Source organism: Alligator mississippiensis, chromosome 2 (assembly GCF_030867095.1).
Source record: "Alligator mississippiensis isolate rAllMis1 chromosome 2, rAllMis1, whole genome shotgun sequence".
Classification (NCBI taxonomy): domain Eukaryota; kingdom Metazoa; phylum Chordata; order Crocodylia; family Alligatoridae; genus Alligator; species Alligator mississippiensis.
The window spans coordinates 238,462,834-238,478,016 of NC_081825.1; the positions used below are offsets into that span (position 1 = coordinate 238,462,834).

The following is a 15,183-nucleotide window of genomic DNA, read 5'->3' on the forward strand; positions in this document are numbered from 1 at the left end:
CATGCTCCTGCCTAGGCATACACGTCGAAGGTCCTGGTGACCTCTCATGCGTACGCCATGATCCAGAAGGGTCAACAATAGCCTACTACTTGGACTGCCTGTTGGATTTTTAGCTTCATATGTAAAAGCATTAATTGAAATTTGCAGACAAGGTTCCTTGGGTGAATTTGATATCTTTTATTAGACCAACCCAAATGGTTGGAGAATAGTTATTAAGCAAACTTTTGGGTTCAAAAACCCTTCGTCAGGCTAAGGAAGTCAGTTTTAACATAATACGTATGCAAGTACATGTGGTTTCAATTAGCACAAAAAGGAAATTTCTCATAATTTCAGAAGTTTACTTCTCATTGGTAAACACATACCACCCCTTCCATAACAGACCCATGCAGGAAGAATAGATTCAGAAATGACTGAGACAATTTAATGTGATTTTGTTTGGCTTTAAAATAATTTAACAAATATTTACATGTTCCTAATAATACTTCAAAATCACCCTTGCTGATCACCTGTCCTCAATGATCAGGATGGGGTCAGAGGAGGGGCAAACTGAGGTGCTCTGGGTAAGAATGCAAGGGGGGTGTGGGGAAAGGGACTTTGTAGTGGGCATCTACTACAGACTGCCTCACCAAGGGGACGAGCTGGACCTGGAATTCTCAGGTCAGCTCATGGAGACAGTAAAGTCAAGGGATGTGGTTGTCATGGGTGACCTAAACGACCCAAACATCTGCTGGGAGGAGCAGTCAGCCAGGTCCGACTGCTTGCATAGGTGCTTAGCCAGGATACAGGACCTCCACCTAACCCAGGAGGTGCATAGTCCCAACATGGGAAATGCCTTGCTGGACTTGGTCCTTGCCACAGGCAACAACCTGGTGAGGGGTCTGCGGGTACTTGACCACCTGGGCGATGGCGATCATCACCTGCTGAAATTTACTATCCAGCGCAGGGTGGTGAAAGCAAGCAGCAAGGCAGAGGTCCTCAACTTCAGGAGGGCCGACTTCTGTAAACTAAGAAGGTTAGTAGGAGAGGCATTGGGGTCTCGGAGCTTCAATGAGATGGGAGTCCAAGACGGGTGGTTGTTCCTCAAGGAGATGATCTTCTGAGCTCAAAGGGAGTCAGTCCCAATGCGCACCAAGTGGGCCAGAAGCACTAAGAAGCCCCCATGGCTTGGCAAAGGCATCCAGGGATGCTTGAGGGCAAAAAAGGAAGCGTACAAACAGTGGAAGCAAGGGGCTGTCGCCAAGGAGGATTATACCTCTGTTGCTCGGGACTGCAGGGAGGCTGTTAGGAAGGTCAATGCAGAGATTGAGCTAGGGCTAGCGACCAGAATTAAGGATAATAAAAAGTCCTTTTTCAAATACATAGGAAGTAAGAGGAAGGTACCAGATAATGTGGGGCCCCTACAGGATAGGCTTGGCAATCTGGTGATTGTGGCAAATGAAAAAGCTGATCTCTTTAATGAATTCTTTCACTCCATATTCCTGAATAGGGACCAGGACATCTGCCCCACTAGAACTGTGGACAGACCCAGGGGAGGCACCGCTATGCATAGGGTCAGGGATGACCTAGTTAGGGAACTTAACTAACTCCAGGAACTTACTGGAGGGGCTGGACGTGTTTAAAGCAGTAGGTCCAGATGCTGTTCACCCAAGGGTGCTGAGGGAATTGGCGGAGGTCATAGTGGAGCCCCTGGCACGGCTCTATGAGTGCTCGTGAGGCACTAGTCAGGTACCAGAGGATTGGAAAAGGGCCAATGTGGTCCCCATTTACAAGAAGGGGAGAAAAGAGGACCCTGGCAATTATAGGCCAGTCAATCTTACCTCAGTCCTTGAGAAGACCTTTGAGGAAATTATCAAGGAGCCCATCTCCAAGGGCCCAGCAGGGGAGGTAAAGAAGCTCAGGGACAACCAAAATGGGTTCATTGAGGGCAGGTCCTGCCTGACTAACCTGGTTTCTTTTTATGATCAGGTCACAAACACCCTGGACAAGGGTGTCAGGGTAGATGTCATCTTCCTGGACTTTCAGAAGGCCTTTGACACGGTTTCCCACCACATTTTCTTAAAAAACCTTGGTGACTGTGGCATTGATGCCTACACCGTCAGATGGGTGGCAAATTGGCTAGATGGTTGCACCCAGAGAGTGGTGGTGGACGGTTCGTTTTTGACCTGGAGGGATGTGGGCAGTGGAGTCCCCCAGCGATCTGGATGTGGGTGTGAAAAGCATGCTGTCCAAATTCGCTGACGACACCAAGTTGTGGGGTGAGGTGGGCATGCTGGAGGGGAGGGACAGAATCCAGCTAGATCTAGATAGGTTACAGAGGTGGGCAGATGAGAATAGGATGGAATTCAATGCAGACAAGTGCAAGGTACTGCATCCAGGGAGAAGGAACCAGCAACATGCCTATAGGCTGGGGAACACCCTTCTTGTCAACATGGTGGCAGAAAGGGATCTTGGAGTCATTGTTGACTCCAGGATGAACATGAGCCACCAATGCGAGGTACCGGACAGTAAGTCTAACCGCACCTTGTCGTGCATCTACAGATGCATCACAAGCAGGTCCAGGGAGGTGATCCTTCCCCTCTATGTGGTGTTGGTAAGGCCACAGTTGGAGTACTGTGTCCAGTTCTGGGTGCCTCACTTCAAGAGGGATATGGCTAGCATTGAGAGAGTCCAGAGGAGGGCCACTCGCATGGTCAAGGGGCAGTAGGGCAGGCCTTACGAAGGGAGGCTAAAGGGCCTGAACCTATTCAGCCTCCACAAGAGAAGGCTGAGAGGGGATCTGGTGGCCATTTACAAACTCACTGGGGGGACCAGTGGGAATTGTGGGAGGCTCCGTTTCCCCGGGCACCACCCAGGGTTACTGGGAATAATGGCCACAAATTGTTAGAGAGAAGGTTCAGGCTGGACATCAGGAGACATTACTTTACAGTTACAGCTGCCAGGCTCTGGAATGGGCTCCCACATGAGTTGGTGCTCTCTTCTACCTTGGGGATCTTCAAGAGGAGGCTGGACAGATATTTGGCTGGGGTGATATGATTCCAGCACCTGTTCCTGCCTGGGGTAGGGGGTCAGACCTGATGATCTGTTTAGATCCCTTCCAACCTATGTACTATGACTACAATACTATTGATACTGTTAACTTTTTTTGCAGCTGAGGCAAAGAAACTAAACTGGCCACTTTCACCAAGTACTGTTTTATTTCAGTATCTGAGAATGCTGATGAACATGAAAATGAACAAAACGTTTTTTTTGTTAATTTTAAAAGACATATCAATCATATCTATTCATCCACCCCTCTTATCCCCATTTTTGTAATAATTCTAATTTTGGATTTATGTTGCTTTGCCAACATTGTTTTAATCCTACTATTTTTTTTTTGTGGTTGCTACAAGGAAGGAAGGAAGAGGAGGGGTTGGTGAAAATTGGAATCTATGAAGCAAAGATTAGGACAGGAATTAGCCCATATGCCTTTGTAGTCATCTTCATTACTTCTGTCATTTACACCCTAGCCTATTCTGAATTCTTGTCATATGAGATGAATTTTGATGTCAGTGTGAGATTTAAGTATTCTTAAAATATATCTAAAATTCTTAAATATATCTTTAGTTATAGATAGATATAAATAAAATATCTATGTATAGGAAACCCTTGCTATTTACGAATCTGCTGTTTGCGGATTCGAATGTTCGTGGTGCACCATGCCAACTGGGCAGGTTGGGGCGAGCGCTGCCGCGGCTCCCTCTGGCACTGCACCGAGCTCCTGCCTCTACAGTTAAGCCAGGCATGGAGTGCTGCGAGGGAGGGGAAGGCAGAGCCGGGCGGGCAGAGAGCGAGCTCCAGGGAGGGAGGTGGTGGTGGCATCTTCTCCCCTGGAGGCAGCTGCGGTCGGTCCCCAGGTGCTGTGGGGGAGCATTTCCAGCCTCTCCCAGGGGGCAGCTGTGGGGTCTGATGGGGAGCCCTGTCAGTATTTGCAGATTTTGCCATTTGCGGGGATCTCCAGAACAGATCCCCCACAAATGGTGAGGGTTTCCTATATATTTCTCTCTCTCTCTCTCAAATATATTACACAAGTGACTTTAAACAAAAAAAAAATTAAAGGAAAAAAAAATCCAGAATTTAAATTTGATTTTTTTTTCTCTTAAGCTTGCTATATTGTGCTTTGGTATTCCATCTAGTATTTCCCAAAGGGTGCAATGATATACTTAACTCTGCCTTTTTTGCCTTAGCCACTGTCAAGTTTTCTGTGAGCTCAACATTACATACATAAAATAGAGGATTTACAAAGGGTACATGAGTATATTTATCCTCATAGTAAGACAGAATTGGGAATGGCCCCACATTCGCCTTGCTTCTGACAAGATTTCTTGTACCTTTTAACCTCCGTGACTTTGTAAAATAAAACTTCCCTGTCACTTACCTCAAATGTCATGAGTTTTCATTAAGAGCTGAATTCCCACACTTGGAAAAAAACATCCTCTCTCAGAATTAAAGAGCCTAGGTATTAAAACAAAAATAGAAGTGAGGTACTTGTTAAGTTTGGGTGGAGTTGCCAGTAGAGAAGAAACAAGACTTCCGTTTGTCTCATCATATCAGAACAACTGTGAAGAGCTAGTCAATTTGTGCCAATATTATAGTTTGGTAGAACTGAAGCAATATACTTTAAATGGCTAACCCATGTCAGGAACTCAGGCTAACCTTTAGCAACTGGTAACTTTGAAAAGAAGGGCCCCACAGTTTGGCTTCCAGCTCTGTAAAGGGGGCTCAGCAATACCTTACCATGTTGGAAATACAGGAAGCTGACCAGTCAACTTAGGTTGAGGCAAAGGATGATGAGAAGGCCTTTCCATCAACAGGATATGAATTGTGTGAATGGGTGCCGGTGAGATGTATGCTATTTTTAAATACTCTTCCTGCAAATTCTTTTGAACTTCCTCTCTCTTGATCATTCCTGTCAAAGCCATGAGGGTGTTGGCCTTAAAATCTCTGTATTTTCATGTATTTATATAGGTTTTTCTAACTTGCAGTGGGACTGATCTCAGCCTTTCTTTTGTACCTAGGGAGTGTGGTAAAGCATAGAATTGTGAATGACGACCTGGGTTCTGTGGTGAGCTGGGTCACATACTTGTTCTGTGAGTGTGAACAAAACTGGGTGAGATTCACAAAGGAATCCAAGGACCAAAGTAGCAGTTGAATGGAATTTAGGCACCTAAGTCCAAGAGGGTAATTAATAGAAACTCTCCTAACCAATTTAGGGACCTGAGACCCCCATAGATCCTTAGGTTTTCCAGCAAAAACAGATATAGGTACCTGATTCTCAAGTTCAGTTCTTTTCTCATTTCACTGAGCCTTGAATTTGCGCAAATACATTGCTGTGATAACAGTCCACACTTCAGGCCCTGATTCTGAAGGGTACTTGGTACCTTTCAACTCCTACTCAATTCCCTAGGGGTGTTATTAATGTCCAGCAATTTGCTGAAGACTAAATTTCCAAAGGAAAGCTTGGAAAAGGAGAATTGCTGGGATCAAGGCCTCCTTTGTCTAGGTACCTAGCAGGTTTCTGACCTTGTAATTTGTAATAGAAACATGATCTAGTAGGGGTGCACTAATAGAGATCTGTGGGGCCGATACCGATAGCCGATTTTTTTTAAGGAGGCATATTGGCCAATACTGATCCAATTTCTGATATGTAGCTCTTCAGCTTGAAGAGCTGCATCCAACCAGTAAGTCTGGTGTGGTGGAAGGGGTGTGGGGGAGCAGATAAAAGCTCCTGCGCTGAGGGAGGGAATGGGGCTGGGGCTGGGGCAGGTGCTGACCAGCCGGGGCAGGGAGAGCCATGGGACAGAGCCGCAAGCGGCTTGTGGGGGGGTAGTGCATGTGGGCATGTACCTCCCGGATCTGCGCAGTGCAGGGAAGCTGCAGCTGCAGGCTGGGGTTGGGGCCAGGGCCAGGGCAGGCATGGAACGGAGACATAGCTTGTTGGGGGTGGGGGGGCAGCTCCCGCCGCTGTGTGCAGCTCATCCAGTGCTTACCTGGCAGCTCCCGCCACTGATCCCGCCACTTGTGTGGGAGAGATTAGGGGAGGGAGGGACATGTGCCCCCAAATCTGCCCAGCTGGGGAGAGCCTGCCCCAGCCTGCCCCGCACAGATCCGGGGGTACATGCCTTCTCTTCCCTCCCCGCACCTTCCTGGATGAGCAGTGGGAACAGCAGCAGGAGCCACCAGATGAGCATCAGACAAGCCACACCCCCCTACCTCTGACAAGCTCCGGCTGGGCAGCTCCTGCCCCAGCCCCAACTCCAACCCTACACTCTCCCTCTCCACAGGGGCCTTGATCTGCCCCCCCGCCATGGTCCTCCCTCTCCCCTTCCACCACACCAGACTAACCAGCTGCATGCAGCTCTCCACACTCCCAGCTGTGCTTCTCACTGCCTACGTGCTGCAGCTGCGTGCATGCATGAGCATTTATCAGACAAATTATCAGCTGCATTGGGCCGATTTCCAATAGACAAAATTTTCTTTATATCGGTTCCATTCCAATATCAGACCAATGTATTGGTACACTTCTATGATCCAACAATTGGATCCATGTTGGTAGACTTCTACCACAGTGAAATATATGATTTCTAGTGCTGAAAGTTTAGTTTGTTGGTGCCACTATGTGAACTTCATGTGTGTATCAAGGCTTTCTGTGTTATGGTCTTGTGTTTCATAGTTTCATAGTTGGTAGGGTCGGAAGGGACCTGAGCAGATCATCAAGTCTGACCCCCTGCCATGGCAGGAAAAAGTACTGGGGTCAAACAACCCCAGCAAGGTGCTCGTCTAACCTCCTCTTAAAGACCTCCAGGGTAGGAGCCAGCACCACTTCTCTTAGAAGTTGGTTCAGACCCTAGCCACCCTGACAGTGAAGTAGCTCCTCCTGATGTCTAGTCTGAATCTACCCTCTGCCAGCTTTTGACCATTATTTCTAGTCACTCCTGGTAGTGCTCGGGGGAACAGGGACTCCCCCAATACCTGCTGGTACCCTTTGACTAGTTTGTAAACAGCCACTAGAACCTCTTGTGGAGGCTGAACAGGTTCAGGTAGCCCGTAGCCTCGTAGCCCCTCCTCGTAGGGCCTGCCCTGCTGGCCCCTGATCATGTGAGTGGCCCTCCTCTGGACCTTCTCCATGTTGTCCACATCCCTCCTGAAGTGCAGCGCCCAGAACTGGACACAGTACTCCAACTGTGGCCTGACCAGTGCCGCATAGAGGGGGAGGATCACCTCCTTGGACCTGCTCGAGATGCATCTGTGGATGCATGACAAGGTGTGGTTGGCCTTCCTGACCGCGTCCCCATACTGCCAGCCCATGTTCATTTTGGCATCAATAATGACTCCAAGATCCTTTTCTGCCTCTGCACTGACGAGAAGGGAGTTCCACAGCCTGTAGGTATGCTGCTAGTTCTTCCTCCCCAGGTGCAGTACTTGCACTGGTCAGTGTTGAAACCCATCCTCTTCTCATCCGCCCACCCCTGTAACCTGTCTAGGTCCGATTGCAGCCTCTTCCTCCCTTCTAACGTGCCCACATCCCCCCACATCTTAGTGTCATCAGCAAATTTGAACAGGGTGCTTTTTACCCCCTCGTCCAAGTCGCTGATGAAGATGTTGAACAGTGCGGGTCCAAGGACTGAGCCCTGGGGGACCCCACTGCCCGCATTGCTCTAGGCAGAAAATGACGCATCCACCACCACCCTCTGGGTGCGGCCCTCCAGCCAGTTAGCGACCCATTTGACTATGTAGGTGTCAACACCAGAGTCCCCTAGTTTTTTAATGAGAATGGGGTAAGAGACCGTGTCGAAGGCCTTCCTGAAGTCCAGAAAGACTACGTCCACTTCTACCCCTGCGTCTAAGGATTTTGTGACCTGGTCACAGAAGGCCACCAGGTTGTTCTGACAGGACCTGCCTCTAATGAACCCATGTTGGTTGCCCCTAAGCATAACCTCCCTTGCTGGCCCCTCGTGGATATGCGCCAGGATAATTATCTCAAAAAGCTTACACAGGATCGAGGTAAGACTGGCCTATAGTTTCCTGGGTCCTCCTTCCTCCTTTTTTTGAAAACAGGAACCACATTGTGTTGACAGGAGTCTACAAATGCTGATTCATAGCTATGAGTATCTTTTTAAAAATTCCAAGATGATGAAAATCAAGATGATCAAAAAAGTTCCAAGATGATCAATTCTGTGGACCAAAGTGGATCTCTTTGAGGGAGAATCTTGGAACTATTAGAATCTCTTCACTTTTTCTAAGTGTAGTCACTATATCACAATGCAATGAAATTGATAAGACTTCTCAGTTCTCAGCTCGGCAATGTGGTAATTTCTAAGGCAGTACTGTTATGAGTATGGAGCTAGATCATAGTCACCTTCAAGTGAGACAGAACTAACTGTAGTTATGTCCTTTATCTAGAGAAGGGGTAATGTCATGATGAGGTGTTGCAGGAGCACATCTTATTTGGTAAGCTCAATAGCCACAGGGATCCCTAAATACGAACCTATTCAGGAAAGTCTATAAACACATACTTTGAACATAGGATTAAGACCTATTGAACTTGCTTACGTGTGTCTGGGGCCTTTGTCTTCTTGGAAGCAGAGGCATGTAAAGGTTAACTTGCCAGTGTGGAAGGTTATTTCAACTAAGATCTTCTGCCTCTGGCAGAACTCTAACCCTGGTGATTCAGAGGGTTGTGGAAAACCCATCAAATGATGCTATGTAGTTGTGCAGTGCTGGATTAGGAAGAAAATTGTCTTCATCTGGGCTGTACCTTAGGTCAGGAGTTCATTAACTATGAAATTTACATTCATTATGTTTGATATGCAGATCAGAATAAGATTTGTTTCCCTCCTCTCCATATAGCTATCTATGTTGGTTTTGCAAATGCCAACAGGAGTAGATTTTAGTAAATCAGAAAATATGACTGAATTCACCTAAAAGGCCTGATTTATTCAGCAAGGTGACTGTTTTCACATGGTTGCTTTTCTTACTATGCTTGCTCACTAATTTAAAAAGCTTTCCCTCTATAAAAGCACACCTGCTAAACGAGATCTTCTGTAGCAGTATTTCTTGAACTGGAGTATGCCTCTCCCAGGGGTAGTTGGCAAACTTGTAAAGGATGAATGAGATGAAGGAAAGGGAAACCATTAGACAGTAAAACAGAAATATAAATGAGACAAAAAGAAGAAAAAGACAAATTAATAGTAATTCTGTAATGTCGTTTATGTTGTTGAAGCGACTATAGTGACATAAAGTGCCAGATCTTATTCTACCAATTTGGCATATGCATGGATTTATATGCCTAAGAGCAATTCTGTTCCACCCTGCTCAACTCCTTGAAAATCCATTAATGGGTCTATTTCTATAGCACACTGTCATCTTACTCTTCTGACTTGATCACAAAAAAGCAATGAGGAGGAGGGGAAGACCTACTTAGTTTTTCCAGGACTTGAGCAAGGTAGAATAGGATTTCATTTAGGCATCAAAGTCCACCTTTATATCTAACAGGTGGAACACAATCTGGTCCTACCTCAGGCAGTGGCTTGGACAAGATGACCTCTTGAGGTCCCATCTAGCTCTACTTCTCTATGAGTTATGACCCAAAGTGTTCCTTTCCATTATCCATAACTTGTCAACATAGGGATACACATCAGTATAACAGACTTGAAAGGCAAACCAGTCCAAAACATTTGAGAGCCACTGTCCTAGTGTTAGCATTGCGATATTGGCTGGCTGCAGTCGTGCCCAGCAGAGGACTTTAAATTAACAGACAACTTTGTAGCCAAGTGTGAAGAAGTTAGAACTCCTCACTGCTCAGGCAGGTTTTACAGCAGAGGGAGTGTTTACAGTTACGGTTTTACTGCGGAGGATTGACTTTTGCTGTCTTCATCTGGTCCCAGTGGGATTGCATCTGACTCTATCTTTTGCAAAAAGTTACAATTATAGATTTAGATTTAGATAATGTTTTCCAGCTAAAAAAAATAGCAAAATGTAGGAGGCGTGGGGGCAGGAATCTACATTTTGGTTGGGCTGAGGGGGGAGGGTTGTGTGCCATTTTGAATTTCATTTCTTTTAATAATTGTAAGAATTGCAGCAGTTTTGGTTTAATACTTGTTCACTTTTTTCTTTTCTTTTTTGTAACGCCCTTCCTTAGGTACCTTTTAGAGCAGGACTTTCCAGGCATGAGGATTGGTCCTGAGCCTACCACAGATTCTTTCGTTGCTGTGATGTATGGAGATGCAGAAGGGAGTACTCCTGGAAATGCTCTGGTGGTGGACCCGAAGAAGCCATTCCGCAAACTCAGCCGCTTTGGAAATGCTTTTCTGAACAGGTAGGGGCAGGCTGTTTGCTTGGTTCTTGTTTTTTAGTTAATCCAGTTTTCTCAGCACTTTCAAGCCTGCTATTTTTCTGCTGTTGCTAACAGTGCAAAGGGTGCATGTCCAAATCCAGTAACTGAGAGTTGCTGAATTATAATATTATAAAAGCCTAAGTCTGTCGGTCGGTCTGTCTGTAATGCTTTATTTGCCCTCTGATTGGCTGATGGAAGAGTGCTCCAAGCGTGAGGGAGCACCACCATGATTCCAAAGCCTCACGGAGGACTGGGCAGAGGGTGGCAGCAGCGCTGGCCTTGGCTCCCCCACCCCGCTCCCTGCAAGAGGCAGAACAGCAGCAGCATGGGGCATTGGGTGGCGTCACTCCATCCCAGCCCCCTTCCCACCCCCCGCCCGTCATTCTTGATGGGCAATTGGCTAGTATTTTAATAACTAAATAACACAGTTCCATGTAGTGCAGTGCATTTTTTTAATGAAGTTTAACATTACAGCTGTTGACTGAGAGGGGACATATCATTCAATAAATGTAGTGAGGATGATCAAACAAAAATAAGGTATATATTCAGTTTCAGGAATTGTGTATTTGAGAAACTTGCCAAAAGGTGCTGAGAAACTTGTCAGTTAAAGGTGTCTCATTAGTAAAGAGAATGGTACTAGTTGCTTAGTACCCATCAAGTGCCTGCTGTGTGGTGTGTCCATATCTGAGCTATATGAGAGCAACTTGTCTGTGGTTCTGATTGACCAGAGGCCCAACAGCTCTTTAAAGTAGTGACTGATGGGAAAATTAAAAGGCCTGCTAAAGGGACCTTAATGGAAAAAAAGCCATATGACCGTTGACTAGTAGAACAGGTAAAAACAACCCACTGGGGTTTCTTTTTGTAGGGTGTTGGTTGTGTCTTTGCATAAGTGCACAGATGTTAACTGATTATGAGACTTGTGACTTGGAGCAGAGGATTGCATACATAAGGTATACACATTGTATAAAATCCCTCAGCCCTTGAGTTAAAAATATCACTTAATTTCAGTAGAACTGACTAAGTAGGCACTGTGGGATGTAGCATGCTTTTTTTTCCTTGCTCCATTTAGTGGTTACTTGAAGAGGAAGCCTGTGCCTCCAAGACAAGTTAAGTTAAATTGATTTCCTTTTAACACTAATGTTTCCTGTTCTGCTGCTAAAGTCTGGCTTGTGTGCTAGCAGGGCAGAGCATACAGCATTATCTCATGCTCTATACAGCATGCTTCTCATGGAAAAAAGGCTGTGGCTGCTCAAACCTAGGTTGACTGTTAGTCTGCTATGAGATGTGCTCATGTAAATTGATGATAGCAGCTCTCTGGGGACCTGCAGTCATACTTTAATTACATTTCTATAGCAAACACTCCTTGCTGGTGTGCTCCTCCCATGTCATGCAGATGTCTGAATTGCTCCACTGGTTTTCCCCCTTTCCTACTATAGCGGATTCAACTTAGCTTCACTTTCAAGGCCTTGAGTAACTTCCCCCTTGCCTTCATTTGAGTTCTTTACTTTTTTTCTTTCCTTCCTCTCTCGCTTGTCACTGTCAGCAGTACAGTCTTGGCATCCCCTTGTATTACTTTTAATGTTTCTGTCACAGAACCTTCCCCTTTGTTTTCCCATTAGACTGAACTCCAGTGCTCCAGGGTCTGTTTTTTCTTTAAATTCAGAACCTGCTTTCCACCAGGCTACTGTCATTGATCAAATGATTTTTGCACCTGAACATAATTGGGCAAAAGGAGAATTTAGCAAACAAGCATGCTGCTGCCATTGCTGTTCATGCATAGCGAATGTAATTAAACATAAGATCTTCTTATAAGCTTTTTCCCTTTCACTCTATCCTCCTTTTTCTTGCTCTTCATAGTTGGCATGTCTGTAACTGAATTTCTAAGCATATTGGTTCAGGGGCTGCTCCTTTTATTTGCTCTGTGAAAAAGGCTAGCATGCTCTTGGCTGCTGATTAAAGCACACAAGAAAGAAAAATATTGCAAAATGGCAAAAGGTCATGGGAAATAAATGTATATTTCATTTAAGTTAGAGCCTTTATTTCCTTGATCACACGCTGTCTTATACTGCAGACACAAGTGAATAAAAGCCAAGAGGCATGTGCAGCCTTAATTTGCCTTTGATTTTTGAATGCTATAAAACCTTTTTCCCGGCAAATATTTGCAAGATTTCTTGTTGATTTCATTCCCACAAAGAGGATTACTTTTATAGTACTCATAGTATCACTGTGTATGCTTATGTTTGGTTTGAGTTTTACAGTTAATTTAAAATACAGAAAACATGATATAGATTCATAGATGCTAGGATCAGAAAGGACCTCAACAGATCATTGAGTCTGACCCCCTGCCTAGGCAGGAAAGAGTGCTGGGGTCAGATGACCCCAGCCAGTATATAATGAACCATCCTGTATGCACTAATAGAGAAGAAGCTTTCACATAGATATCTGCTGCACAGTAATGCTCTGTTTTCAGGCACCCACTGTGTAACTCTGTTCTTTGAAGCAGATTATGTGTGCACCTTGACATAAAGGTACGTAGAGGACAGTATTCTTTTAAACTTAATTCTGAACTTGCATTTTAGATTCAAAATATGCTTTAAACTTGTCATAAAAATAGGGTCTAAAATAAATATTTTGGTGTAGTTGGGCTTACAGCTTGAAATTGTGGTATGAAATAAGAGGCTGAACTATTTTTTTTTAATATTTTTTTTTTTTTGTAACAGGGCTCCCCTTTGTTTTTAGGCTGTTGCCTATTTTAGAAACTATAGCCAGCCCTTTCTAACTTCAGTCTATACTCATCTTATTCTTGGCTCCACCCACCTCCCCAGTTTCTCTTCTGTACTTTACTAATGTCTTGTGTAATCAGCAGTGCTATCCCCATAGCTAACTCTTGCTCTTGTTTTTCCTGCATAACCTGTTGCTGGTGTTATGTCATTTGGCTTGAGGAGAAGTTTGAACATTGCAGCATTGTTCTGCTGAAATAAAGATCCTTGTCGTCTCATAAGATGTTTCCTGAAAGTGCTGGTTGGTCTCAAACAGATCCTAGACTTTCTACGAAGAGATGAGATGTTGTGAGAATACATAACTAAGAAAAATATCAGTATCTGTGGGACTGCTAATAAGGAAGCTGTTTACCTGGTGTGTGTTAGCCTTTGTGCTTCTTGGTCTTGTGTTTAGACTGAAGACTCATGCTAATTAGCACGTAGGAAGTGGGGAGGTAGTATGTTGTAAGTGTTGCTTCCAGGCATGGCAAGCTCTCAGTCGAGACATGGCTTTGACTAGGTTATATCTGAGGCCATAGGGTTGCATTTGTTTTTATTGTTACCTACATAGTGTAATTCATCAAAAACTGGCTGGTTTGTTGCTTCAGGGTCAGTATGTCCTATTCCTCCCAGTGTCTCTTGGAGCCAAAGATTTTTTTCTTTTAAGTGTCTCATTTTCAGAAGCAGCATGTAACTTTAAATAGAAAATGTTACTTCAGTATTTGGAGCATTTGCTATACCTAACACTCCTGAATATTCTTTCTTTGGGAAATATGAGATTAACTTTTAATTATCTTAAGTTATTGTCAGGTTAAGGTGGTTACCTTATTTTTGTCATTTCTAATTCAGATGGAGTGTTTAGCCTTGTGATATTTTGCATTTTTTAGGAACTGAAAAAAAACCTCTACTTTTGTTTTAAAAATAGAAATTTCCAGTCTATATGATTGCAGCGAAGAGTCTGAGAATGTGGTAACTGTACATTTTAAGGGCCCAGAAATAAGAACAAAAAGTTAAAGTTAAAAGAACCCCACAATTATCATTTAATAAAACCTTGCATGGTTTTTTTTTTTTTAATGTTTGCCATCAACAGTACTAGCAACCCCAGTGTTCATCTCAATCTAAAGGGGCCTTTGTTTAGGCCTCATGCCCTTAAGTGTGGGGGATCTCTAGAAACAATCTACAGCTGTTCTAAGTGTCTCTTTTTCCTCCCCTGCAGGTTTATGTGCTCTCAGTTACCTAATGAGGTTCTGAAGAGCATCAGTATCATCGACAGTCCTGGCATTCTTTCAGGAGAGAAACAACGCATCAGCAGAGGTGAGCTGTGGCAGTCAAAAGGAGATGAAGCCACTAGTTAGTTATTTTGCTTTTGTGGGTAATTCACTCATTTCTCTTGAGGACTTACTCCAGTGGCTTGCCAGCAGTGCAATACCACTGGGACCTGAGAGATCCGTATCTTGTGTAAGTCTCTGTTATATACACTGTACATGTATTGTCATCCATGTTTTGAGATTAGTTTTAGGAACTGGGATCAGCAGTCCTTTTACACTGGGTTAATGGCACAATCCTTTTTTTTTTTTTCTTTTAAGGGGAAAAAAGCATTGCATTGAGTCTTTCAGAATGTACCAAACATAATTCCTTAATTGATATAAAATTAGGAAAAGGTTAAAAAAATAAAATCATAATAGTTACACTAGAGGCAATGATTTTGTGGTAGATATTTTTTATTGAACCAACTGCATGGTTGGGATGGACTTAGAGAAACTTTACAATGCAAAAACATTTATCATCAGGTCTGAAGGCAGTAGCAGGCACAACAGTGTTTTTTAATCAATCAGTTTGAAGGGATGTGTAATTGAAGGAGACAGCAATTCCTAGGGGTAGCAGAAAAACAATTAATTGAAAAAAAAAGATAGCATGATTGTTGGACCTTTTAGAAAGGAAAAGGGTCATTATCACCTGTTGTGTGAAAAAAGATTTTCAGGAATCGGGTAGATTATGGTATGCCATAAAGTTGATATCTGTGTTCAATCCTTGGTTCTTAGTGCCTAGCTG

General features: G+C 44.2%; 1 protein-coding gene across 1 annotated transcript in view; it reads left to right on the forward strand.

Annotated features, from left to right (window-relative positions):
* The window catches only part of EHD4 (EH domain containing 4), a 56,658-nt gene that overhangs the window by 9,213 nt on the left and 32,262 nt on the right, over positions 1 to 15,183 (forward strand). Inside the window, exons 2-3 of the mRNA XM_006270321.4 lie at positions 10,178 to 10,354; positions 14,348 to 14,445. Coding sequence (XP_006270383.1) covers positions 10,178 to 10,354; positions 14,348 to 14,445 — 275 coding nt within the window. The remainder of the gene's footprint in view (positions 1 to 10,177; positions 10,355 to 14,347; positions 14,446 to 15,183) is intronic.